Source organism: Lynx canadensis, chromosome A2, assembly GCF_007474595.2.
Source record: "Lynx canadensis isolate LIC74 chromosome A2, mLynCan4.pri.v2, whole genome shotgun sequence".
In the NCBI taxonomy this organism is placed as follows: domain Eukaryota; kingdom Metazoa; phylum Chordata; class Mammalia; order Carnivora; family Felidae; genus Lynx; species Lynx canadensis.
In genome coordinates, this window is record NC_044304.2 from 133894209 (window position 1) to 133921097 (window position 26889).

General features: G+C 32.4%; 1 protein-coding gene across 3 annotated transcripts in view; it reads right to left on the reverse strand.

The window, feature by feature from the left end:
• Positions 1-849: 849 nt before the first annotated feature.
• Positions 850-26889, reverse strand: part of TFEC (transcription factor EC) — an 81160-nt gene continuing 55120 nt past the window's right edge. For 2 of the 3 annotated variants that reach the window (XM_032592433.1, XM_030308273.1), the window contains 6 exons: positions 20195-20309; positions 17966-18022; positions 14278-14353; positions 7799-7946; positions 5075-6924; positions 850-3593 (listed from right to left, as the gene is read on the reverse strand). In XM_032592433.1, coding sequence (XP_032448324.1) covers positions 6544-6924; positions 7799-7946; positions 14278-14353; positions 17966-18022; positions 20195-20309 — 777 coding nt within the window. In that variant the 3' untranslated portion in view covers positions 850-3593; positions 5075-6543. The remainder of the gene's footprint in view (positions 3594-5074; positions 6925-7798; positions 7947-14277; positions 14354-17965; positions 18023-20194; positions 20310-26889) is intronic. The other variant, XM_032592432.1, reaches the window with a different exon arrangement.

Genomic DNA, 26889 nt, shown 5'->3' on the forward strand with positions numbered 1-26889 from the left:
TCAGGTATAAAATCCATTTAGTCATCCAAATTTTCAGTCTGTATAGGGCCAAAAAGTTATCCTGACTTTTTAAATCTATATTAGATTGGTTATTTCTTCCCACACATAAATTATTATATTGATCAATATTTTTTGGCATTGATTAATGCTTTAAAAATATTTATATGATATAACTTCTCCTGAAATCATTGTTTCACTATATGCTAATTTGGATGTAAATTTTAAAAAATAAAAAATAAAATTAAAAAAAGGAATGCACCTGTATTTGAATATAAAATATTATTTTCTATAGTCAACTCAGAGGTATCCTGTTTTATTATTTTTAAAGCAGGTATGTAGAAGAAAATTCATAAACATGGTATTAAATATCACAGTGTCTTAACATTTAACTGAAATCCTTATTAATTTCATTATCAAGGGATAGGTCTAGTCAATACCAATTAGCAGCTTTAAAATGTTTTACATATTAAAATACAGTATTCTATTTATCTTAGATTGTCTGGGGATCATCTAGTATATTAAAATATTTTGCAGAGTTTCTTAGTGATTTCACTTACAATTATGCCTGTTAGCAAATTTGCAAGAGTTTGATAAATATTTCCCATAAATCAAAACCATAACAGCATGGAAAGGCAGATGGCAGGAGACTAAAATAAAGAATGTAACAATTATTTTCATTAATAGGGAAATATTGGATCACTGTTTTCAGCATGGACTGTGTAGTGAGCAGTTGTCAGTTGTGAAGTCTCGGGGCTGTTAAGTATCCTTTCAGATGATTAACCCACATTCTGCATTTTCCAGTGCAGTCTATAGACAAAGGCAGAGTAAAAAGTACATTAAAGCATTTAATAAGTGTATGCATTCATTTAATATATACGAAGAAAATATTGGTACATTTTTTAAAGCGTGTGCACAAAGATTTATGTATGTATTAGAGTATACACCAATTTTCTTCATTTTCCTATAAAATAAGACACATACTTTGTTATTAAAAATGAAAAATAGCAATAATTACAAATCCTATGGTCTCATTACACTAGCAATGTTTTCTTGATCTAAGCAATGTTAGATTACAGTTATAGGAACATTACTTTAGCTATTCATATATATAGAACACTATTAAAGTCAAAGATTTTTAACTACATTGTTATTATTAAGATTAAATAGCTAAATTAGTTTTAGCCTTGTATGCCATAAGCAACTGCAGTGCTGTTAGATAAGATCCTTGAATTTAGTTAGTTTTTAAACTTCAGTATATTAAAGATTAACATAACATGTAACTTTCTGATCGTATATAATTCTTTCAGCAAAATAATAATCTACCATTTCTTTTGCATATTTTCTCATTTGTTTGTTACATATAACCACCAGTTTTAAATAACACAGAGATAGAATTTATTTCTTTGGAAAAAATAAAGTTGACAATACAGAAATTTTGAAAAAAAATGGTAGTGCAGGAATGGGGGAGGTAGCATTGCAAACACAAAAGTCTTTAGCTTTATTCTTGAAGCCTATTAAATAAATGTAGGAAAAACACATTTTACTGAGGGTTAAGAGAAACAATTTGGATATGTAGAAATACATACACAAATCCTTTCACAAGAAGAAGACAAAACATTCCCTTTTATGTATACAACAATGAATAGTAGCATTTCATGATTCAATTAGTTGAATCCAGTGGGAGGTTGTTTTTTTTTTAATCAAAATAAGTATTTTCTGATAATCTCTTATACACTCAAATTCTCTATGAACTTCACAGAAAAAAGGTAACACAAAAATTTTAAGATAACTATTTTTATCAGTTTTTTAATCATTTCCTTGTTTACAAATTAAATATTATGCAAATGAAAAATATTGGTATATGCAAAGACTAATGATTATAGGAAGGTCATATGACACATTAAATCAGCAACACTCTAAATGTGTTCAGTATTTGTTAAGCACATTTAATGAAATCTCTGTATATATAACTTACACTAACTCAAGTTGACATCTTATACTTATCAACATGCGGGCCACTGGAAGGGCAAATGATGTCATTCCATGTAGCGTATATGGGCTGTGTCATTATCAATACTGAAGCAAAATTCAATCCTTCAGGTGTTTTCAAGAAACCCAGATGGTTGATCTAGTGCTGATAACACAGCAAATGATTAATTGATTCCAGTTTTCATCTACATCTTAGATATTATAAGATCACTAAATATCAGCCTAGGGATATTGTAAAAACATTAAAACACTTATAGTTATGACATTTATTAATTTAAACATCAAAATTCCACAATATCAGAACCGCAAAAAAGTATTTTCATGACACTTTGAAGTATAATAAAATTCAAATATGACTCAATCTAGCAAAACAAAGAAAAAATACATTCTTCTTAATGTTGAGAAATCTAACTTCTCCCCTGACATAAAGGTAAATGAGCATGCCAAATCAAGAAACTCATGCCTAATTTTTTTAAAGTAAGAGCTATTAAATATTTTATTTACAGTCATGTGAGTGGAAAAAAATGAGTTAAAAAAAACGAGGAAGGCTATTTCTCAATGTCCCTAGCTCATCTGGGTATTTATTATTTAGAGCTTTTGTACCCACAGAAAGAAGGCTATAGTCACTGATATCATGTCCGTAAACTGAGAAAAGTTAGTCTGTATGTATAAATTCTGCAGTTATGGGAAAGGACACTAATAAAGAAAACAATATGAAGAGGTACTCATAGGAGGCACTTGTTATTTCAAGATAATTTGGAATTAGAAAGGCTGCTTAATGTGAATCCATGAAAAGATGATAGCCAATATTTTATAATAAGTAGAGACAAAAGATTGAATGAGACATTATCTTGAAAAGATAACAGAAAGTAATTAAAATAAAACTTTTATCTTATTTTAAACAAACTTTATTATAATTACAATAATACATTGATTCTTTGAATGAACAAAGCTTGGTTAATTGTATATTAGAGTCCAGCGATAGCCGATGCTTTTTGTAACAAAATTGTTTGATAAATAATATACCTGTTTTACTGTAGTAAGTCTCATTTCTACAAAAATATTCTAGACATCCATCAGTTTCCCCAGGATCTCTCTTGATTCTTAGGTACTCAAATAATTTGCTTTTGATTTATATATTTTTGATATTTATATGCTCATTTTAAAATGTTAACATCAGATGTTTACAATATCCAATAATCATAGAGAAACTGGCCTATGAATATATAACATGAGTATATAACAGGAGGTATATAAACAACAGGGAAAGGGGTCTACTTTATAAGTAGGGGTCTTTATAAGAAGGGGTCTACTTCCTTTGTGAATAGTCTAGTGTTTGGTATACTTTCACTTTCCTAGGCAACCTCCTCACTTTGGGAGTTGAGAGAGTGATATACAGATAACTAGGGCTCCCTCCTCCATCACTGTATATAACATTAACTACTCACTTAGCTCTTGAAAGATACATAGCTACAATTCTATCCATTAAAGTAACAGAACTGATAGAGGAATTCTTTACCTGGCATTCAATGAGACATTCAGGAGGTTCGTAAAACCTTCAGGCACATGCAAATTTTCGGCTGTATATACAACTCTGTATTTTTCTGGGGAGTCGATAACTTTCATTAGATTCTCAACACATTAAAAAGTTAAGAACTACTGATTAAAATTAATTTTTTAATCTATTTCAGTTAAGTGTGACAGAGCACCACTCTTTACTCAGTTTTAAAAAATCCATTACCTATTCTACAGTCCCCTGGTAGCTATTACAATCTGAAAGTAGCAGCAAATATTAGTCGTACCCTTTCCAGATCTCGTTTGTCCAGGCTCTACCACCTGTGGCAAGCTCTTCCATTAGCTAAGATTATGAGGAATGTGTTTCAGGGTTGCGCAGTAGTATTTTAACAAAATGGAAAATAATGACGGAGTAATGACATCATGAATGCAAGTCTTCTCAGAATATGAAGAAATGAGAATACTGGATAAAATGAAAATAGAGATCAGCCTCTATCTGGAATGTGTTTTACATGGACTCAAAAATATATTCCTTTTCTATGATTTATATTGTAATAGTAAACTATTGACCCAGATAATAAAGGGGTATTTTACCATAAAGTGAGAAGTATATTATGTTATCTTGAAAATTCTTGAGGAAATGTATCTTATTGCTCTTTTCACATGGCATATTTCAGATGAATTTATCTATCTGGCTCTAATGACTATTCCCATAAATTTAGAATTATTTTTCCATGTCAAACAATAAAAATCATTTTAATTCTCCAAACTCTGGACTAATGTTGTAAGCTAAGCCTGAGGTAATTATTAGACCATAAGAATTTAATATGTTCCCACTTTCATTAGCATTATGTCTCAAATTTCATGATGACATAGTTCCCTATATGTAATACCTAAAGCACCCTTTCAAAAATTTATCCCAAAGTTAATAGTCAAGAAAGATTATCTCCAAATTACTTTAGTAATGTACAGTAGCATTTTAATTTTTAGGCTTATCTCTTCCAGTAAAAAAAAAATCAATTTATACCATATCATTTCATTCTAGTATTCAAGGTCTTGTACAACATGTTGCCAATATTATTTTCCAGGACTTTCAAGCTGGCATCTTCTAGGGTGGCCAGAACTTTCTTTTTTTTTTTTTTTCAACGTTTATTTATTTTTGGGACAGAGAGAGACAGAGCATGAACGGGGGAGGGGCAGAGAGGGAGGGAGACACAGAATCGGAAACAGGCTCCAGGCTCTGAGCCATCAGCCCAGAGCCCGACGCGGGGCTCGAACTCACGGACCACGAGATCGTGACCTGGCTGAAGTCGGACGCTTAACCGACTGCGCCACCCAGGAGCCCCAAGGGTGGCCAGAACTTTCTAACGAATGTCCCATGAAGACACATCCTCAACTTATTCTCACTTTTACCATTTGGTTGATATTATTCTCTAATATGCCTTCCCCTTATCCAAATTTATGATTTTAAAATAAGTTACATTCTACCTTCCCATAGAGGTTTGTGATTCTCCAACCTTTATTTGTTTTCATTTTCTCTGACTTTCTATATTTACAGCTTATACTGTACCATGTAGAGTTTAATTCGTGTGTCTTCTATCTTCTGCTGTTGTTTCTCATGCAGTCTTGTTACTCTCTGAGGAGTAAGACCATATCTTGCTCATGTGTTCTACATTTTCACAGGATGCATTGCAGTTTGAGTATCTCTCCATAAAATACTCATTGATCAGATGAGCAATCATAGAAGTCCAGCACTGAGCAACAGCCTTGGTAGGTCAACCCCAATCCCAAGCTCAAAAGAGAAAATTTTGAATAAAGCATTATAGTCACACAATTTTTAACAAATACTAATATAGCTAGCAAAGTCAGAGGGTGCTCTAAGTACTTACGGGAATGGAGATTTGTCCTCCAGTCAGAGCTCAACGTAATAACGAAGAGTCTGTTTTACAAATGATTTTGTCAGTTGGAAAACTAATTTTCCATGTTGTCAATTTGGAGCAAAACAGTATCACCTAATTAATTTACATGCATTTTTAGAGACAGCGATAAATTTTAGATAGCTGAGGAATTCTCCTAGTAGGGGTGTGTGTGTGTGTGTGTGTGTGTGTGTGTGTATGTATTTTACTTACTGAAATTGATTATCCAACATCTCTTTTTGTTGAAAAAGAGAGGATTTGGACTGTGGTTTCTGATGCTGATTAGAAAATCACAAAAGTGAAGGAAAACAAAAAGGAAATATACTACCTACATTGTGTGCCTGTGTGTAAGTGTATGTTTGTGTGAAGTGGTAAATTTTCAGTGCAGATTCTTAAGGAAAGTATTCAGTGTGTTCCTTCTTTGAACATAGAATGTCTCCATAAATATGCAAAGATATTCTTAGAATTACTATAATTGAACTGACTAAAGGAATTAGGGCCTAATTTTAGAAAGCAAAGTTTTTATATATTTTTGGTATTTTATTGCGGAAAATTCTAATGTTCATTATAGATTCACTTTTCAATTAGAAGTGACAGATAACAGTGTCTTTTAACTATTTCCTCTATCAAATTTGAACTTTAACCAACACATCCCATTAGATAGTGGAGAAAGGCAATGAACTACCAAGTCTGTTGAGCTTGATACTTGAAAACTAAGGTAAGACTGGACTAGGAAGGAGTTAGAAGCGAATAAGAAAAGGTTTGTATATTTCAGTAGGTTTACTCCCTGCAGTGTGTTAGTTCCAATGTTACATCACTCCATTGCTACTTTTAAAACATCAGTAGAGAGCTATTTCTTATGTTGTACCTCTTTCCAGGAAAACAAAATTTAAGCAGATTTGGACATCTTAGTCAAAGAGGAAAAATTCCTTTTTTGTTCTCAATAATCTTCAACACCATGTTTCTTCTTCCTGTGAATTCTTCTGTCGTTTATAATCAGTTTCTCTTGAACGGTATATTCCTTTTGGAAAAATTAAGCCAAAGCAATATATGAAACAGAACGTAATTGCATAGCACCTGCATAGAATTGCTTCCCAGTTGATGAATCGAGCCTGTCTGTTTTTTATAACTCATCGCCATCATCTGAGCTAAGACTACTTCTCCTACTGCTTTCTTTGGAAACTGCAGGGGAAGTGGCAGACAGCAGAGGATCTGTTCCAAATGGAGATACTGTGTCATCCAGTAGCATGTCATTCAATCTTTGTTCCTCTTTCAAAGAGGCACTAAATGATAAATCTGTGAAGTGTGACAAAGGATCAGAGAAGGCCATAGCTTGATCACAGAGCTCAGGGCTGGTCCCCTGAGACAGAGTCAGTTGTTGGCAATAGTCTACTGAATTCTGCTCAAGATGGGTCTGTTGTTTGGTGACATGAGCACCTAAATCAACTGTGCCAAGTGAAGCCAGGGCTGGCAGACCATGAGCACGAGCCTGTATTTCTAGTTCCTGCAATTTCAAATGAGAATAATTAAATAATGACTTTGAAGGTTGACTTGACTCTAGAAAAGCAGAAATAGAAACAAAATACTAACAAGCATTCAAAATGAAGAGTAATACATACTATAATATTCTTTGCAAAGTAATGGAATCTAGTATATTTCTAGTACCTGAAAAATAACCCTGATAAAACTATACAGATTAAAAAAAATTCTCCTCCCATTGTTGTCTAAGGAATACATAACATATAATGGTTCATAGTGGCTCAGATTACAATACAGCCATTTGGAGATAGTGGAAAATATTTCACTTATTCTTCCTGATTAATTTCTCACTATAAGACCATTTCATGGAAACAGAGTAGTGCTTTACCTGGCAATAAGCATGCTCACATAAAAAATATTGGGAGTTATGAAAACCCATATTTTGATATTTTGTGTCACATGAACAGATGAGGAGTGACTTAATATATACTGGCACAATATGCCTTGGGGCAATGAAATCCATAGCAATGTTACTAAAGAAATAAAAGGGAGAGAGAAGAATTTAGTCCTTAGTGTCCAATTTTATCTAGAGATACAAATGTTTTACTTATTATTTTTCAGCTGGGATAGTACTGTGTGTTTATAAAATTTGTTCTATTTTCTGCATTTGCAATTAGCTGTTGTCATTCACTTATTTCCAAAGCCACCTTGATCCTGGACTTCTAATCAAAATCTAATTGAAACAACCCAATTCATGAGCTTCTAAAAGGCAATAAAATAATCCTTCAGAAGGAAAAATAATTGTTAATAAGAAAAAAATAAATGAGGCAATGAATAAAACCGATGATGGATAAGTCATATATAAGCTATGTGGTTCATGGCAACATTTTTATAAAAACCTGAATTCGGAGTAGAAGCCGCCTGTTAGCCTGCTCTAATTTCTTCTGTCTGTGTTCTAATTCTCGAGCTCTCTGTTGTTCTTTTTGTAGCCACTTGATGTACTCCACTGATGCTTTCAGAATGGTTCCTTTGTTCCAGCGCGTATCACTACAGAACGGAGAGATAACCTTTTCACAATTGTGCATGTCAGCAGAATTCATAAGAACTTACAAAATCTTTTACATTAATATGAAATAATGATTTACATGACTATTATTCACTCTTAGATATTATTGCTTCTGAATAGAAATTTTAATAGAATAGTTAAGAAGCCCTTATATAGTAAAATTAATCCCAGAATGAAAATAAGTGTCAAAAGAAAGTAATAAAGTGACTTTTTGTGGGAGAGCTAAATGCAATATCATGATTCTACCATTACAGTTTTTATATTTTTAGTGAAAATTGCTTTTATTATTAACTCCGAGATTAAAATCTATGTGCGGTATTTCTGCATTAATGAACTAGGAAATGTACATTACTGAGGACTTAAGCCTAAATTTTTTAAGATCATTTCAAATGTACCAATCTTTTAACCTACTTTCTAATAAGGTTGCTTTTATGCTTCTAAGAAAAAAAAAGGTTTCTTCTGAATAGTGATCCTGAGTGATTGTGAAACAAATCAGAGTTTGGCAACATCACTTTAAGCAATAGAGCAAAACTTTCTAGAATCGTTGGGCAAATTTTTCTGCACAAAAGCCATCAATACTTTTTTACAAAACCGGATGACTATTTTTAAATAAGTTTAAGATAAGTAAATATAATTAAATACAACCAGATAACCTTTCAGGTTATAGCATAGAAAAAATATTTTATTAAAACTTATTTTTAAGACAGGAGAAATGATAAATCTGGAATCACAAAATAGGCTACCGATTTTAACATCTGAAAAAAATACATCGAAGAATTTGATCCTATATGAGAATTAAGAATACATGTGGAGAATGAGGCCAAGCGAATCGCTAAAAGTTCACCAGAGCTGTTGTAAACCTTGATGCAGTTTTAGTTTAGAGTCATGAGATTATTTTTAATACAACATACAGTGAGCATGTAGGAAAATTTTAAGATGATATTATACTGCATGTACTTTTGGTTTCTATGATCTATATGAGACATATTGAAATTAACATGTATTCATTAAGTGATCAGAAGTGGGAAGATATAGTTTATGAAAAATCTGACTTGTACATGCCTCCTTGCATGTTCAGGTTAGATGATAATTCCATTAGCCATAACAAATTAAAGGAAGATGCATTTTTCTACCGGCAGATGAAAATGCTTACTAGGGCCTGGTTAAGCTATCTTCTGTTAGAAGGCACCAACCCATTACCAGAGTCTGTCTAAAGCGTGCAAATGCTTTGCCAGTTGTCTAAGAGCTGCTGGTCTCATCCACTCACAGTGACTTAGCAGGTGATGGGAAGGTTATTCAGAAAGAGGCTACTTTTGTCATTAAACTAAAAAAGTACCTGTAACTCAAAAAGGTATTGGATTCCTGAATTAAAACTCTAAGCATCAGCAGAAGGCTTATGGTACTAATTTTGTTTCATTTCTTCTCATTGGAGGAAAAACTTGAAGAACAGAAGAAATAACAGGAAAAGGATACCTCTGGTCAACTTTGAAGTTTAAGGTGATGTTTATTTAGGTCTAAAATAAACCTTCAAAATGCTTGTAGAAGTCACACAATGGGTCTTCCAACAATTTCTACCTGATACCATTTGCATTATTTTTTTTCAAGTTCACTCTATTTTAAAACCATTTTAATGTATGAGGTTTCTTTTAAAAATGTTTTTGGGATGCCTGGATGGCTCAGTTGGTTGAACATCTGACTTTGGCTCAAATCATGATCTCGTGGTTTGTGGGTTCAAGCCCTGCATTGGGCTCTGTGCTGGCAGCTCGGAGCCTGGAGCCTGCTTAGGATTCTGTGTCTCCCTCTCTCTCTGCCCTCCCGCACTGGTGCTCTGTCTCTCTGTCTCTCTCAAAAATAAATAAACATTAAAAAATATGTTTGTTTTCCAAATTTATTAAGGAGATTTTTTTCTCTCAAGATAATTTCAAGCAGCTAGGCATTACAAACATTGATTATGACAGCAACGTTAATACACATAAAGGCATGCCTAAGGAATAAATGTAGATACTGGTTTTTCATTTTCTACAAAATGATTCTCCTTGAAGAACTTAAAACTTTTAGGAGTTAAAAGCTATGCATTCTAATGCACACATTAGATTAGGAATGTGGCCAGGGTAAACTATGGAGAATACAGTCTGTTGTCATCTTAGGAGAGCATATCCACCTAAAAGCACTAAAAAATAAAGAAGAAAGAAAGAAGACACCATAACAAGTTTGATATTTTTTTCCTTCAATCAACGGTTTACACTTCTAATTTAGAAAGTCTTCCTAAGTCTCATTTACTGCTTCAACCACCATTCTTATACAAAAGCAGGAGCAAGTTCTGACAACAGAGGGAAAAAACCAGATCAATTTAGTTAAAAAACTGTCATCCAGTTTATAAATAACAAAGCAGAAAAACAAGAGTAATTTGCTAGCACCAATAGAATAATTCATGCTCTGACAGTATATTTTATCTCCACTAATATGAGTTTTTATAAATATGATTATATAAGGCATATATGAGGTGGACCACTACCACACATCTGTGGAAGCTCTTACTTTTCATGTTTGTTAGTTTCATTTGGTTTTCGTTTCTTTTCCAATCAATGATCAAGAGATTGTCGTTCCTTGGTTGTTTGTTTTCTCATTTAATTTTTTTCAGCATATAACTTTTTTCAACTATAGCTGTTCACTATATTATTTTCCCTTCTGACCTTACCCTTCTGACCTAGCAATGAAATACAAATTTCCAAATGTTTTTTTATACATAAAAATGGCAACTTCATAGAATTCAAAATGTCTCTAGGTGTTGGCTCCGATTCCCTAAGCCAACCACTAAGTTTATTCTAATCATGAGCTGGAAAGGTCCTCAGAGGTCAACCACTTCATGGTTTCTGCTATTTGCCCAAGAGCACGTGGTGTTTAGAAGATGAGACCCAGTTTTCCTCACTTAATTCAATGCTCTTTTTGAAAATCTGTGGATTTCACACTTTCTCAAATGTGTCTCTCATAAGAACTATGTTTTCTACCATGAACCAGTGTATTCTCAGTGCATAAATCTGCAAAAAAAATGTTTCACCACATATTACTATTCCCTTTAGGTGTAATATGTAATACTCTAATATTACCAATACTATTCTTCCTCCTTTTCTTAAAAATGCTGAATCTTTCTCATGTGATTGATTTTGTGATCCATTAATAGGTTATAGCACACATCTGAAAAATCCCATATTAGATAATTGTGTAATCTGATATATTTCTTGTTTTTAAAAATTCTTATGAATTTCATTTTTTTAAGTTTATTTTTTTTTTGAGGGAGAGAAAGAGCATGGGCTGGGGAGGGGCAGACAAAGAGGGAGAGAAAGAATCCCAAGCAGGCTCCATGCTGTCAGCATGAGTCTGACTCTGGGTTCAAGAATCGTGAGATTGAGACCTGAGCTGAAATTAAGAGTCAGATGCTCAACCAACTGAGCTACCCAAACATCCCTAAAAATTCTTATGAATTGTAATGGTTACAAACAAATGGTTTGAAATGGTACAACAAATTAGTATGAAACGTATTAAACTCAAACTGAAATCTTGTTTTATTTTTTTTTGATCCACTTCTTGTTAATTTCAGAATTGTCACAACATAGTAATAACATTTCTTCAAAATGAAACTTGCCTCCTCTATTTTATTCCCACACTCTATCTCCACTAATTAATTTTCTATAACTTGTTAGATTATCCATAGTAGTGTCTGAAAATTCAACAAATGAATCCAAAATAGTTTCATAGAACAAGTGACTACTCCTTAGGCCCATAGATCCAAGTTTTAAAGAGGCTATGTTCTGGATTCAACCATGGGACTCATGTTGGCGGACCCTAAAAAGAAGAACTAGGGTATTAGGCGAGGCCACCAAAAGCCAAGGGATAAGATGCATTGAAACAGAAATGGTATCAGATGTCTGGAATAACAGAGCTAACAGTTAAGCATCTCTTCTGTCTATGCTATGTGTGCAGAGCTACATATAGATATCATTACCATCTGATCAATTAATGTGTTTTCAATTAGACCCAAAATAAATATCATTTCCATACATATAACATAATACAATTAAAACAAATAATCATACCTCTTTCTGAGATCCATAAAGAAGAGAAAAACACTTAAGAATGCTTACAATAAACTTTTCCCAATGATAATCTCTTTCAGATATGGTTCTATGGTAAATTGATCTCTATATTCTAGATCATGGGTAGACAAACTACAACCTACAGTCTATTTTTGTCAATAAAGTTTCAGTGGGAACAGCCATGTTCATTCATATACATATCGTCTATGTATGCTTTCATGCTACAATAACAGAGTTAGAAAGTTGCCACAGACTATATGGCCAAGAAAGCTAGAAATATTTATTTCTAGGCTAGAAATATCTGGCCCTTTACAGGAAAAGCTTGCCTTTTCGGTTCTAGACAGTGAATTAGAAGTAGAAAGAAGCCTTTTTATAACCAAAGTTTCTATAAATATATAGAATAATAATCCCTCACACAAGATTTATAATGTGTATGATATTCTCATATATATTATTTGGTTTTATGTTTATAAAAACCCAATCATACAATTGGTGCCTTACAGGCATGGTGACATCTAGAGATGGTCAGTTAGGGTTCCAAATCCAGTCTTAAAGTCTCATGTGCTTTCTGCATATAACTATTCCCTGGCACTGTGGGTTAGCTCCACCAGTTAGAACCTTTCTTAATTGACTTTTATCCAATCACTTTCAAGATTAATTAATGTTCTCCATTTCCTTTGTGACACTCACTGACTGTTGTTAGGACAAAGTAGGTAATAGAGGGCAATAGGCCACCCTCTGATATGTCCAAGTATTTCTGTTATCATTGTGGTGCTGTGTACTTACTGATAAGTTATTAAATTAATGCCTATTGTATTTATTATGATGATAATATAATTAAATTATAGGTACATTAGCTAATGAAATATGAATGCTGATAAAAGAAGACATTTTTTAAAATAGTTATTGTTTTAGGAAGATTATATTAAAAGCCTTAGAAAAACTCAATTAAAGTGTCAGTAAACTTTGCTTGCTTAAAAATATGCTGTCACAAAAAGCATAAGCATTTTTAAAAGTTCATCTGTACTTAGGTTGTGTACGTGTTTGTTTTATTTTAAAGAAATTAAAATAGACTATACATTTTAGTGCAGTTTATGTAAGAAAGAAAAGCTACAACACATATTCAAACAAAAAAGCTTGGCCTTGGATTAAATTTTTGATGAATAAATGTGCATTTATATGTTACGTGTTAAAAAAAATAAGACCTATCAGGAAAATGGGTATTCTCTTCTACTAATAGAAAGAGTTGCATGCTTAGGGACTTTAAAAGATTTGAAGAGTTACCAGTAGGGCCTAAACTGTGACCAAGCTCTTCAGATTCTCCATCCAGAGCCTTTCTGTCATTCCACATGGTGCCTTCTCTATCTAATATGCCCGTAAGGATAAATATTACACTTCTTACTATTACAAATTATTGAATTTTCTAAATGAATTGGCACATTTGGATTCAGGGAAAGGGTATTTACAAATTTCACTAATATCACCATATCGAACATCATTGTTTCTGAATAATTGATGATCTCCAGTATCAGGAGAGAGCAGTTCTCGGTTTGAATGAAACATTTTCAAGTCATTATTAATGTAATACAACATATTTCTATATTTTAGAGAAACGTTTAACATTCTAACTTGATGCTTTGATTAATTAGGTAGTTCCTGCAACCTCAAATGTCTTGTTTATTAAACTTTGAGTGTGGATGACACCAAAACATGGCTGAAAATTTAATTACAATAACCAATTATTGGTTGGCATCAATCAGCATGTTTTTACAATTCTTTTTTTTTTTTTACTTGCCTGCCTCCAGAACGTTCAGACCACTGAAAACCCAACAATTCAATGTCCATGTGCATATAAATTTTACGCTGGAAGGATTGCTATAACCATAAATTGAGTATACCAGTGTCGTAAACAACATTTGATACTGCCACTAAATTTGCCAATATTGATGTCATATAGAAAGACCTGCTATGAACTGAGAAGAAATAATTTCACTATTTCCTATGTCTCAGAAGGACAAATGTTAGTAACAACCTTGACGTCTAATAACCATCAGTCTCGAATAGATACTGAAGACGACCAGCAGTAGTCTTACTTTTACCATAAGCTGCTTAGTTTCCTAGTAATTGGTTCTCCCGTCCCCCTGCTCCCTCCGATCCATTTTGGGGGGGGGAGTTATTCAAACCATAACATTATTATAGAAATTACTGTCGAACTCACGGATCATTAGACTTTGGAATAAGAGTGCCAAGCTCCTTGATTCGGTAATTAATGTTATACCTTCTTCTTCTTTCAACTATTAAAAAAGAAATATCATTGATTATTCTCATTAAAGCACAATTCACTTTTGGTCAGCTGTAAACTTTCTTAATAATCTTGAAAAAACATTTAGCAAAATAATTTCCATATAGTCAAAAGAGTATTCAAAAATAAAATAAAAATTCAAATATATTTAATTCTAAAAATAAAGATAACAATATTAGAATTGTGATTCTATTGTTGACTATGTTTTTAAAACATTTTCTCTCAAAAACAATTTTTTTCACTTTTTTGAAAAGCTGTAATACTTATCCATATTGAAAAATATATTTGCATTTATATATATATATATATATATATATATATATCCTATTGGATCATCACTTCACATACGGATTAGCCCATTAGGATCATAATCTTTTGAGGTCTACATCATGCCTACTCTTCTCATACAATACCTGAAGGCCTGACACAAAGTTTAGCACATGGTAGGCGTGTGTGCCCAACTAGACTGTAACTTCCTTGAAGGCAGGGGCAATTTACTCCTCATTTTTCTGTCTTCAGAGGGCTGGGCATATAGGAGGTGCTAAACAAATGTTGATAAGACTGTAAATATTATTATTTTTCTAACCTAAAAATTTTCAATAATATATAGAATAGTGGTTTTCAGACTTTGGCAGGCATGAGACATATATGGAAGAATTGTTAAAATGGATTTATATCCCAAACCTATTAGTAGGTCTGGGTTGGGGCCCAAGGATTTCCATTTCTAACAAACTCCCAGGTGATGTTGATGCTATTTGTTTAGGGCCTACATTTTGAGAACTACTGGTATAAATTCTTATTCAGAGACTGTTTTCTCTGTTTGCATTTCCATGAATTCATTACTTTTGGAAATTGTATGCATCTAATAAATGTTCAATAAATGTCAGATATACAAATAAGTAGAGCGTTTCCTATATTGACCCCTATCAAAAGCAGTTTCACAGAGTATAGTGTATGTAGTCTTATAGTCTACGCTATATTCCTAGAATCAAGAACTACAACATATACTTCTATATAATATTTTCTTCTAAAAGTAACATTTTAAAAGTTTTCCAGGAAATGAAGGAAGAAGAAGGTCATGAAGAAGAAGAAAATTATATATCAAAAATATTTGAAAATACTTTATACATGCTAAAAATTAAGATCTGCTACCAGAAACAAGGAATGTCATGAAAGAATAACAATTGTCTGTACAAAGCAATTCACCATGAATGGATTTGACCTTCAGTAATAATATATTGGGATTACTCTAAAATTAGAATATAATTGATTCTTGAGAGAGTTTGTTTTCCCTCTTTGCTGATCCTGTTTTCCCTATGCATGTGATTCAAAAAACAATGATACCACATTAAAAAACAAGAAAAGAAAATAAACAAGGGTACAGCTGATAGAAATACATACATATTTCACAGTAAGAATTATTAATAATTCTATGTTCACACATACTCACTTCTATATTATAAAACAGACTGTTAAATATAAGATGAAGAATAGCTATGAAGGATGTTCACAGTTTTACCTCAAAATAGGGAACTGGTTTAGTTTTAGAATATTTCTCCCAAATCTATTATTTAAATGCACCTTATGTAAAATATCAGAAGTTCCTCCTCTACTCTTCTTAGATTGTGCTTGATAAATTTTTAATGGCTAATTATAATGAGAACTTTGGTTCCTCAATGTTTTCATACCCAGTAGTAGTTATTTGTAAAGCAGTCAAGTTTTAAGAAATTACCAAGTTACTCTATGCCATGTGTGGTTTCACTCTTCACACTTTGGATATATTCATTCATTCCTGTCCTTAGGTCAGGGTGAGAGAGGCCCCTATCCTGGACCCATACTCACCACATCCTTTCCCAGTGAGCAAGTTAGCCACAGAGTCAAACTACATTGGGTAACTTGCTCCAGGAATATCCTCCCAATGCCCTGAGCCCACTTCCAGAGCCTGTGCAGGCCACTTCTTAGTCCACCCTTCTGAGTGAGGACCATGACACCAGTGTGCTCACCTCTAGGCTCAAGATGTGGACAAGGGGAAGTTATTTAAACAGGTGGGTGTGGAGCTAAAATGTAGAAAATGAGTGTTCACGTTCATGTCTGAGGCCACTGGTGGCACAGAATGGAACAAGGAGTGGGGAGAGAAGTGAGATGGGCTGATGGCTGAAGGCTGGCTTTGCCTCACCCTGACATCTTCCCTCAGAGCTCTGATGATCTGAGAATTCTGAATTCACACCTGGATTTCCAGTCTTTAGAAAGAACAGAGCATATTTTAATTGAGCTTGACCTACAACTTTTAAAATTTAGATTTCTGCTAAGTGTGTTTTCATTTGTCCTCTTGACATGATCCTCACAAATTTAGGGATTGTTCTAGATTCATCATATTCAAAATATGATATTAAAATTTTTTAACATTGATATCTCCAAAAAGCAACATATCCTGGTAAGGGAATCCAGATTAGAAAACACTTGACAATGGACATACCACATGCCTATCATACTTTATGTTATTTAAACTGCAGATGTAGAGAAGAGAAGCAAAGAACAGGAGAGCAATAATGAGTTAACAGGTTTAAAACTGAGAGAGAAGCCCATAGTTCCTTGCTGCATGAATCCCTTCTATCAACAACTAGCCACCCCTACTCATGTTCTACTTGTCTCATAATCTGGACCAAAGCTTATCTGCTCTACCACTAAGGGCTATCAGAATCAGGTCATTCCACAACGACCCTGAGGACAGTTAGAACCACTTGTCAGCTCTTCCCTCACAATCTCATAGTCAGAAGACTCTGATCGCTCTGTGATGCAGGAAGTGCAATATGATGCAGGGTTCACAGGTACATGTAGAATCAATTTCAGCTAACCACATGTAAGAACATTCGTGGTTTGTTTTAGAGCTTTAATGTTTTTATTTATTTTTATTCTTATTCTCTTGTCATTTTTTTATTTGGCTTCCAAAACAGAAAGGCTTCACACTCAATTAGTCAAGCTCACTTGACACAGTTAAGTACATAAGACATGACCAAACACTATCAAGCTCAACATTGCTGCTAAACTACTTCCCTTGCTTATATTTCTCCATCTCATGTGACCCCTTATCAGAGTCAAACTGACCCCCAGGAAGGCATCAGAGACATTTTTTGCAGAGGTAGAATTCAGCAGTACAACATAAGCAATACCTTTCAGATAACTTATCATTAGGAAGGGAGGAGCAGATTGACACAGAAAGATGAGAACATGGAGTTGTTTCTTGATTTTTAAGTGATGTACATTTTGTTAAAGCCACTTTTATCTCCTTCAGTCAATGAGTCACACTAGAGTTCAAATGTAACTAAATGCACTAGTCTCTGTCACACCCAGCCTGCTTGACAGACAGAGTGATCAAGGAGACATTTGAGATGTTTCACTTTGTAAAATATGTAGCTTTTCTGAGAGTTCACATCATTTAAATTTCCTAAAATAGCTCAACCAGTGAGAATATACTATTAATTTTGGTTATGTGATCTCAGAATACTTATGGAGTGACAATAAAAGACCACATATTTTAATCTCTAAGCATTTCCTCCTTTATTATTATTATTATTAATTTTAGAAAAAAGGAAAATATACTCACTGAGATTGTGGTTGTCCTTTTTTTGTCTCTCTTTTGCCAAAGCTCGTGTATCTGTTTCTGATCAAAAAGAAGATAATTCAGAGAGTACTTAGTTATACTTTACAACCTCTCTAGTCAATATAATTCAGAAATAGTAGGTGAAAATACTATATTACCTACTCCAAGTGCCATAATAATATTTTTATGCAAATATTTAGAAATTTGGAGCAAGTACTCTTGAAGTAAGAGGTAATAGTGAGCATTTTAAACTTTGAGTAGTAAAACCTAGATCTATATTCTGGCCTTCCATTTCATAGATATGAAATCTATTACCTAAATTCTCTGTGTCTCAACTCCTCATCTGCAAAATTGGTATAATTTAATACCTATTTGATTATCATTGTCATGATGAAAAGAGGTACAGTGCATAGCAAATGTTAAACTGCTCAATCATTATTATTATTTTAAGAATTTTAAGATTATTCAAAATTATTCCAACCTAAATTTTTACAAGCTACATTTTTCATAAATAATTATGATTTCTATATCCCTGGAGCTAGAACTAGCTATACTTCTCAGATATTCCTATCAAATAACTCCACACTTCCAAGAAATGATACTTTATGTGCTACATGGTTTTAAGCATTTGTGATAGTCTCCAACATGGCCTACAATGATTCTCATGACATTCACACCTTTAGTGGTTCCTTTGCACATTGAACAGGGATGACCTGTGACACCAGCAGAATATTGTGGAAAAGACCAGTGTGGACCAAGACTAGGTCATAAAAGGTATGTCCAGCCTCTGCTTTCATGTGTCTTGGATCACTAGTTGGACTAACTGGCAAGACACATGAGTGAACTGTCTTAGGAGCACATCCTCTAGTCCACCTAGTGTCACATGTCTGTACCTCTGGATGACATCTTGACTGCAACCTTATGAAAGACTGAAGGAGAACAAATTTTCTTTTTTTCTTTTTTAATGTTTTAATGCTTATTTTTGAGAGAGTGCAAGCAGGAGAAGGGGCAGAAAGAGAGACAGAGACACAGAATCTGAAGCAGGCTCCAGGCTCTGAGCTGTCAGCACAGAGCCCGATGCAGGGCTGGAACTCCCAAACCACAAGATCATGACTTGAGCTGAAGTCAGATGCTTAAACGACTGAGCCACCAAGGTGCTCCGAAAACCAATCTTCTAAGTCACCTCTGGATTTCTGACCCATAGAGATTATATGAAATAATAAATGTTTATTAGTTCAATCTGTTAAATTTTGGGATAATTTGTTATATAGCATAAATGATTAATGCAGTGTTTCTTGCATTACCCTAGTTTTTAAAACAGGTAACATAAGAATATGATTATTTAAATTAATTTATTTAAAACTATATTAATTCATTTTAATCTAAATAATTTGTATGCATAGAAATTTTTGAGATATTGGCTAGACCCCAAGAATAGACATATTACACTTACTAAATTTGTTAATATTAACTCTGAAAAACTTATTAAAGATCAATGTTTGGGCTCCAAACTAAAAACTTATTACAGAAATTTCAACTTACTTTTTATTTTATTTTTATGGAGGAACTAACACTGGACATTGTTAAGTCAGGAAATTCTTATTTTGATGCACATCTGCTTCAAATCAGCTGTATGACTGTGAAAATAACTCTTCTGACCCTTGATTTCTTCATCTATATATTGGAGGAACTTGACAGTTCCCCTACAATTCTTTTGAGTTGTAGCAAATTTGAAATGTACTATTGAAAACTGAGAGGTTTTTTTTTTTTACCTACTTAAGAAAATTAAATGTGAGTCTATCATGAAATTCATAAAACAGGGTAAAAAGGGGGCAATCTAATTGTTTTATATCAAATCTACATACAGAAAAAACTTTTTCCCCTAATCAATTGTTTTGCAACCATGTTAATAAATTGCATGTATTCAAATATCAAAATGAACCAACTTTAAGTGAACAACTTAGTCAAGTTGTTATATACACATATATACATAGAGCATATGTGTATATTTCCCCAATTCCTAAAATAGTCAATTCAATTGGATTATAAGTTATATTAACGTGCTGTTTGGTTGTCATTGGAAAAAAAAGGTGAATTTACTATCTACATTTAACTATCCCATTTTAACTATTTTGATAATATTTTAAAAATCGTATTCAGCTTGGTAATATGTGTCACTTATACCTTAAGTAGTTGACTTAAAAAGGGATAAAACTATAAAAGCAACATTACCTGTAATTTCTCTTTTCATTGGCAGACTACTTGGACAGGAAGCACTTGTAAGGCCCATATTAACTGGAGAAATTCCCTGATCACCAGTATACACATCCAAAATACTTCCAGATAACTTTGGAGGAAAGGAAAGAAAAGATGAATCAAACCATATGTGGACATTGATATATTTAGATGCATATTTAAAATTTTCCACTTAATTAATAATAATTTGTTGTAAATAGCATTTTCATTTTAAACAAGAGTGAGTATACATTGACTTTTTAAAATCATTATGGGATGCTTATGGATATGTTGAAAAAAGCTATCTGTATTTAAGCAAAAAGAGAAATGAGTTCATTCACAAAAGGAAATTCTGATTAATATTTACAAAGTTATAGAAGTTTGACCTGCACATTACCTTGTTATAAGTGAATAAGATTTTAAAAATCATTTTGACAAAATCAATACACATATTAGCAAAGCTGGAAAGTTCGTTGCATACCATAAATTAGGTATAATGGTTGAACATTTTGGAAGCCTTCTTAATACCATCAGTGCTACCAGCAACTCACAGTCAAGAGGTGTTTTACACTGGTAATTAAGTGAGAAACTTTCTTTCCTTCCTGGAAGGCATACTTTTTCTCATTGCACACTTAATGTTCTAGATTATTATAAATATCCCAGCTGGTAACCCAAAGTAGTCTAAAACTACTTTTGCCTCTAGTGGATATAGGGTACATCTAATTTTAGAAACACTGCAATTCTTAATGTGCTTCTTGAGAACAATTTTTCAGAAAACTAAGATGCTTTATAACACAATTGAAAATTGTACCAATTTATTATTTAAAATGTGCTTATTGATTTGACTTCCCAAGAAAATTTAATTTAAATAATATTCATAATTCAAGTTAATGCTCATTATTCCAGGGCAAGCCACATTTAAAATGTAGGATTTGAATATTTAAAATATTTCCATTCTAAGTATTTCATTTTGGGGCAGTAAACTAAGAACTGAATAAGTAGTCACTTTTTCCTTTCCTTAAGGACTACAAGCAATACAAGTAATCAAATAAAGCTATAACCAGATTATTACAGAGACTGTAACTCCTTATTCCTATTTTCTGTAAAACTCCAATTCAAACGGAGGGAAATTTTTTGATACTTACAAAATGAGACTGAAAATAAATTTGAAGAAAGAACATTTTAACACCAAAATTAATTCTGACATAACAACCTGTTAAACTATATGTAATAAATGTATATTTCTGAGGGAAAAGAAGTTGGAAAATACAGTGGAAATCAGGCTAATATATGTGAATGTGTGTTTCAATAAGGACATCATAGACGGCATGTGGTATTCTGATATATATTTTTATATATTGATTCTTTTCATTATTTTCTCTATTAAGACTCCTCATCTTTATTTTATATAAACTCATTTTAAAATATATTTTTAATTCATAAATATTGGAAGGGAATACTTAAGTTGGGTATTTATTCCTTCTCATTGCCTCATCTGAAAAATAGGAATGAAGTTCATCAAATTGGATAGATGATGAGTGCTTATATCACAACAATACAATTAGGAAGAAATCATAAAAGCAGATATTTCCCTAACATGTGAGTCACTTAGTCATATTGTAAAAGTTAAGTTTCCAAGACCATTTTGAAAATCTTTTGGTTATAAGCTGAGGCATCACCAACCTGAATTGTACATTTCCGCTGTGCCTTTGAGAAGCATAATGGATGTGCTGAACAAAAAAGATAGGGAGTAAGGGGGAAGGAAGAGGGAAGGAACTAGGGAAAGGGCACTTTTCTCTGAAGAGTTTGAATTCAGATGGATTTCAATGCAGCAGTGGCAAATTGCAAAAATGTTTAAGAAGAAAAGGAGCCATATTACATATACACTGCAACAATAAAGTGATAGGGTCCTAACTATAGCATTACTCTGGGTCCATATTACCTGGTCAGACTATACCTAAAATAGAAATGGGGCTGCAAATCTGATAATGAATATAACCCTGCTTAAGTATAGGTATATTACATCAACTCCTGACCTTGATTATAGTCTAATTTATACCCTAAAGCATAATGATTAATATCCTATTTAATTTTATGCTGTAGGTACTACTCTATTTCATGCAAATGGCTGATCACTTTGTGAATATCATTAGACAATTGGGTTCAATTTCAAAGTATGTACTATACTTCATGTTACCTATAGTGCCTTTTCTCCATTAAAATATATAAGAATACAATGTTAGTGAATATTTAAAAATTACATACACATTTGAAAAGGCTTACAAAGCCAAATTATATGTACTTTTCTCAAAGGTATACGATACTTAACTAATGTGCTATTTTGTAGATTAGTAGGAAATTGGATAGATATTTTATGAAGAAATATTTATCATTCTGGTTTTTAAAAAATTACTTTTTCAGTAAAGCAAAACCTTTGACATGGCAATAGGGAAACATATTATATTAATAACATCACAAATTTGAAAGACATATAATAAAGAATTTATCATAAAATCTTTTCAATGAGGCAGAACATATTCCTCCAGACAATACTTAATTTCTGGTTAAGAAACATGAACTCCTGATCTCAGAAGTTTCTTTGAGGTGAGGAGCAATTGCCAGTGGTTCCTGTTATCTAAGGTTCTCCATTCTAGATTTTACTCACATCTCCACTACTGAGATCATAGAGACTGAAGTGGACTGTGCTCTGACCTTCCCTCATATATACTGCCCTTCACAGTAGCCAATATTCCCTGAAGAAAATAAGCAAACCAGTCAAAATATCAAAACATTTGAGAAAAATGACTATTTCAAAAGTAAAACAACATGCAGTGTGAGAAATAATATCAGAAGAAAATATTAAAAAATAAAAAGATCACATTAAACCAAGTTTCTTAAATTAGTCTAATGTACATTCTTAAAAAAAGATGTTCATAATAATTTATAATATGAGAACAAACAAATGTACAAATGGCCAAAGTGAATAACAGGAGGTTTGAAAATATAGTATTTGAAAAAGTGTTATAAAAATTATGGAATGGAAAAGTAGCATAATGAACACACTGAGAAAGGAATAATGGAATTTGTAAACTACAAAATCAAATTGAAGTAATCTTTCAGGAGGATGAAGAAAGGGATCCAGAAATAGAACATATGAGAAAAAAACCTAATCAGTTTGGAGGATAGATTTATTAGAAATATAATACAGATATTAGAAGTTTCAGAGAGAAAGAGAAATAAAACTGGAAGAAAGAAAATATGTTAAGAAATAATGGAGAAACATTTCTGATACACTTCTAATAGACAAAATCTATTATTTTATTGTATCTTATTTTATTATTATTTTATTTTGATTTAAAATTCAAAGGGCCCATAGAATGCCAAAGACAGATAGAAAAAACCTACACCCGGACATATTATAGTCAAATTTTAGAATATACAATGATAAAAAGGAAAATCTAAAAGCCTAAGAAGAAAAAAGAAGAGTATGTCCAAAGGAATAAGAATCTGATTAACATAAGACTTTTCAATAGCAAAATTGAATTAAAGAGGAAAGTGAATCAGTATTTTTTAAATGTTGAAAGAAAAGAACTTAAAACATGAGTTTTTATATCCAGCCCAAGTGTCATTCACAAATGAGACCATGATAAAAATATTCCTAGAGGCATAAAATACTTAAGAATGTTTTCCCAGAAAGACTAACATTGAAAACAATTTTGGATGAAGTACCTAAATAAAATAAATTTAAAATATATGCTTTAAGAATATTAAATAAAAATTATCAAATACCTTAGTAAGTGGTTGTAGGCCAAAAATGATGAAGAGAACCAGGTCAAAAATAAAGTGAAATATATAGCCATGTAACTCAGTATTAAAATTTAAATAATATCTGTATGATTGAGGTGGAGTAAAGGAAACCAAAGGGTGTAAATGTAATTAAAAAGTACTGAGGAGAAATATGGGCACACTTAAATAATAATTTGAGAGTAACAGGTGGAAATACATCAACATAAATATGTCAAAGCAAAAAGGCTGACAGTTTGGGTAATACAGTACAAGAGACACACCTACATAGTAAAAGGACACACAAAGGATTGAAAATTAAAGGATGGAAGACGATACAGCCAGCAAATGATAAACATAGAAAGCTTATGTAGTTATATTAATATTAGAGAAAATAAGTTTTAAAATTAGAAAAATTATGAGGGATTGAGAGATTCTATATATAATAGCGAGTTCAATTCCCCAAAAAGGCATTGTAATTATAAGTATTCATGCATGTAGTAAAATAACCTCAAAATATGTGAAACAGAATGTTTTGAACTACAAGGCAAAATTAATGAATCCACTAATGCATTCGGAAATTTTGACATTTCTCCTCATTTTTGAAAAGTCAAACAGATAACGATAATCAGTCATGTTATGGAATTATTGAATGATAAAACTCAAATCTTGGCCTAATAGACATATGTACACTTCTATATCCAAAAAGTAGAGAATACACAATTTTCTTGAGTACATATGGAACATATAAGAATATAGATTATGAACTCAGTTAAGAAAAAACTTTCAATGTATTTCATGGAGACCTGGATTTCTAAAATGCTTGGAAATTTTGAAATAACTCAAGGGTAAAGACAAAATCATGCTGGAATTTAGAAATAAATAAAAGATAATATAAATACACATAAAGAAACTTCTGGGATATAACAAAACAATGCTTTCAAGGAAAGTTATGCCTTTAAAAAGTAATATGAGAAAAAAAAGATACAATTTTGAAATGTGATAAATTAAATAACATCTTCAAGAAGCTAGAAAAATAACCAAATAAGCCCAAATAAAGTAGGATTGATAATAAAATAAAAACATAAGTTATTGAAAAAATAAAAGTAGAATCCATAAGGCAAATTTTTTTTAATTAACAAGAATGGCATGTTTCCTGCAAGATTTATTAAAAAGAATGGAGAATAAGTAAATAATATTTCAAAAAGGAGGATATAACTAAGAGTACAAGTTGTATTTAAAAATAAGATTTTGGGGGTGCCTGGGTGGCTCAGTCAGTAAAGCGTCCAACTTCCACTCAGGCCATGATCTCCTGGTTTGTGAGTTCGAGCCCCACGTCAGGCTCTGTGCTGACAGCTCAGAGCCTGGAGCCTGCTTCAGATTCTGTGTCTCCCCTGTCTCTGCCCCTACCATGCTCACGCTCTGTCTGTCTCTGTCTCATAATAAATAAATGTTTTAAATTTTTTTTTAATTAAATAAATAAATAAATAAAATAAAAATAATATTTTCTCCCTGAGATAAGGAACAGGCAAGACAAGAATGTCTGCTTTCACCACTTGTATTCAACATAGTATTGGAAATTCTAGCCAGAGAAATTAGGCAAGAAATAGAATTAAAAGTCATCCAAAATGGAAAAGTTATGAGTAAAGTGATCTTTGCTCATGGGTGACATGAATTTATATTTAGAAAAACCTGAGATTAAACACACACATGCACACACACACACACAGCTCTTAGAGCTAAACAAGGAATTCAGCAAAGTTGACTGATACAAAATCAACATACAAAATTCAGTTGTATCTTTATACACTAACAATGAACAATCTGAAAAGAAAATTAAGAAACCAACCCTATTTACAATAACATCAAAGAGAATAACATATTTAGTAATAACATTTACCCAAGGAGCCAAAAGACTTGTACACTGAAAACTAAAGAATATTGCTAAATGAAATTAAAGAAGACATGAATAAATGGAAAGACATCCTATATTCAGTGATCAGAAGATGTAATATTGTTAAGATGACAACAGTACCCAAAGTGATCTACAGATTAAAGTGAAACACTAAAGCATTTTTTGCAGAAAAAGAAAAACCCATTCTAAAATTCATATACAATCTCGAGGGTCCCCAAATAGCAAAAACAATCTTGAAAAAGAGCAAAGTTGGAAGACTCATACTTCCAGATTTTAAAGTGTTAAACAAAATGACAATAATCAAAGCAGTGTGGTACTGGCATAAAGACAGGCAGAGACCAATGGAGTGGAATAGAGTGCAGAAATAAACCCTCAAATATACGGTCAATGATTTTGACAAAGGTGCCAAGATCATTCAATAGGGAAAGAACAGTCCCTTAACAAATGGTATTGGGGAAAGTGAATACTCACATGCAAAGAACAAAGTTGGCCTTTATCTTACATGACGTACAAAATTTAACTCAAAATGGATCAAAGACCCAAACATAAGAACTAAAACTGTGAAAGTTCTAGAAAAAAGATAAAGGAAAAATCTTCACGATAATGAGTTTGGTGATGATATTTTTGAATATGATACCAAAATCACAGGCAACCAAAAAAACCAGAATTTAGAGTTCACCAAAATTTAAAATTTTGTACATCAAAGCACACTATCAAAATAGTGAAAGATAATCCATAGAATGGGAGAAGCTATTTACAAATCATATAACTAAGAGATTAATAGCCAGATTAGATTGTTAAAAATTCCAACAACTCAACAACTATGGCAGTAACAACAAACCACCCAATTAAAAAAAAAATGGACAAAGGATTTGAATAGACATTTCTCCAAAGAAGATCTACAGAAGTCTGATAAGCACATGAAAAGATGCTCAACATCACTAGACATCAGGGAAATATAAATCAAAACCACAATGCGATACCACTTCACATT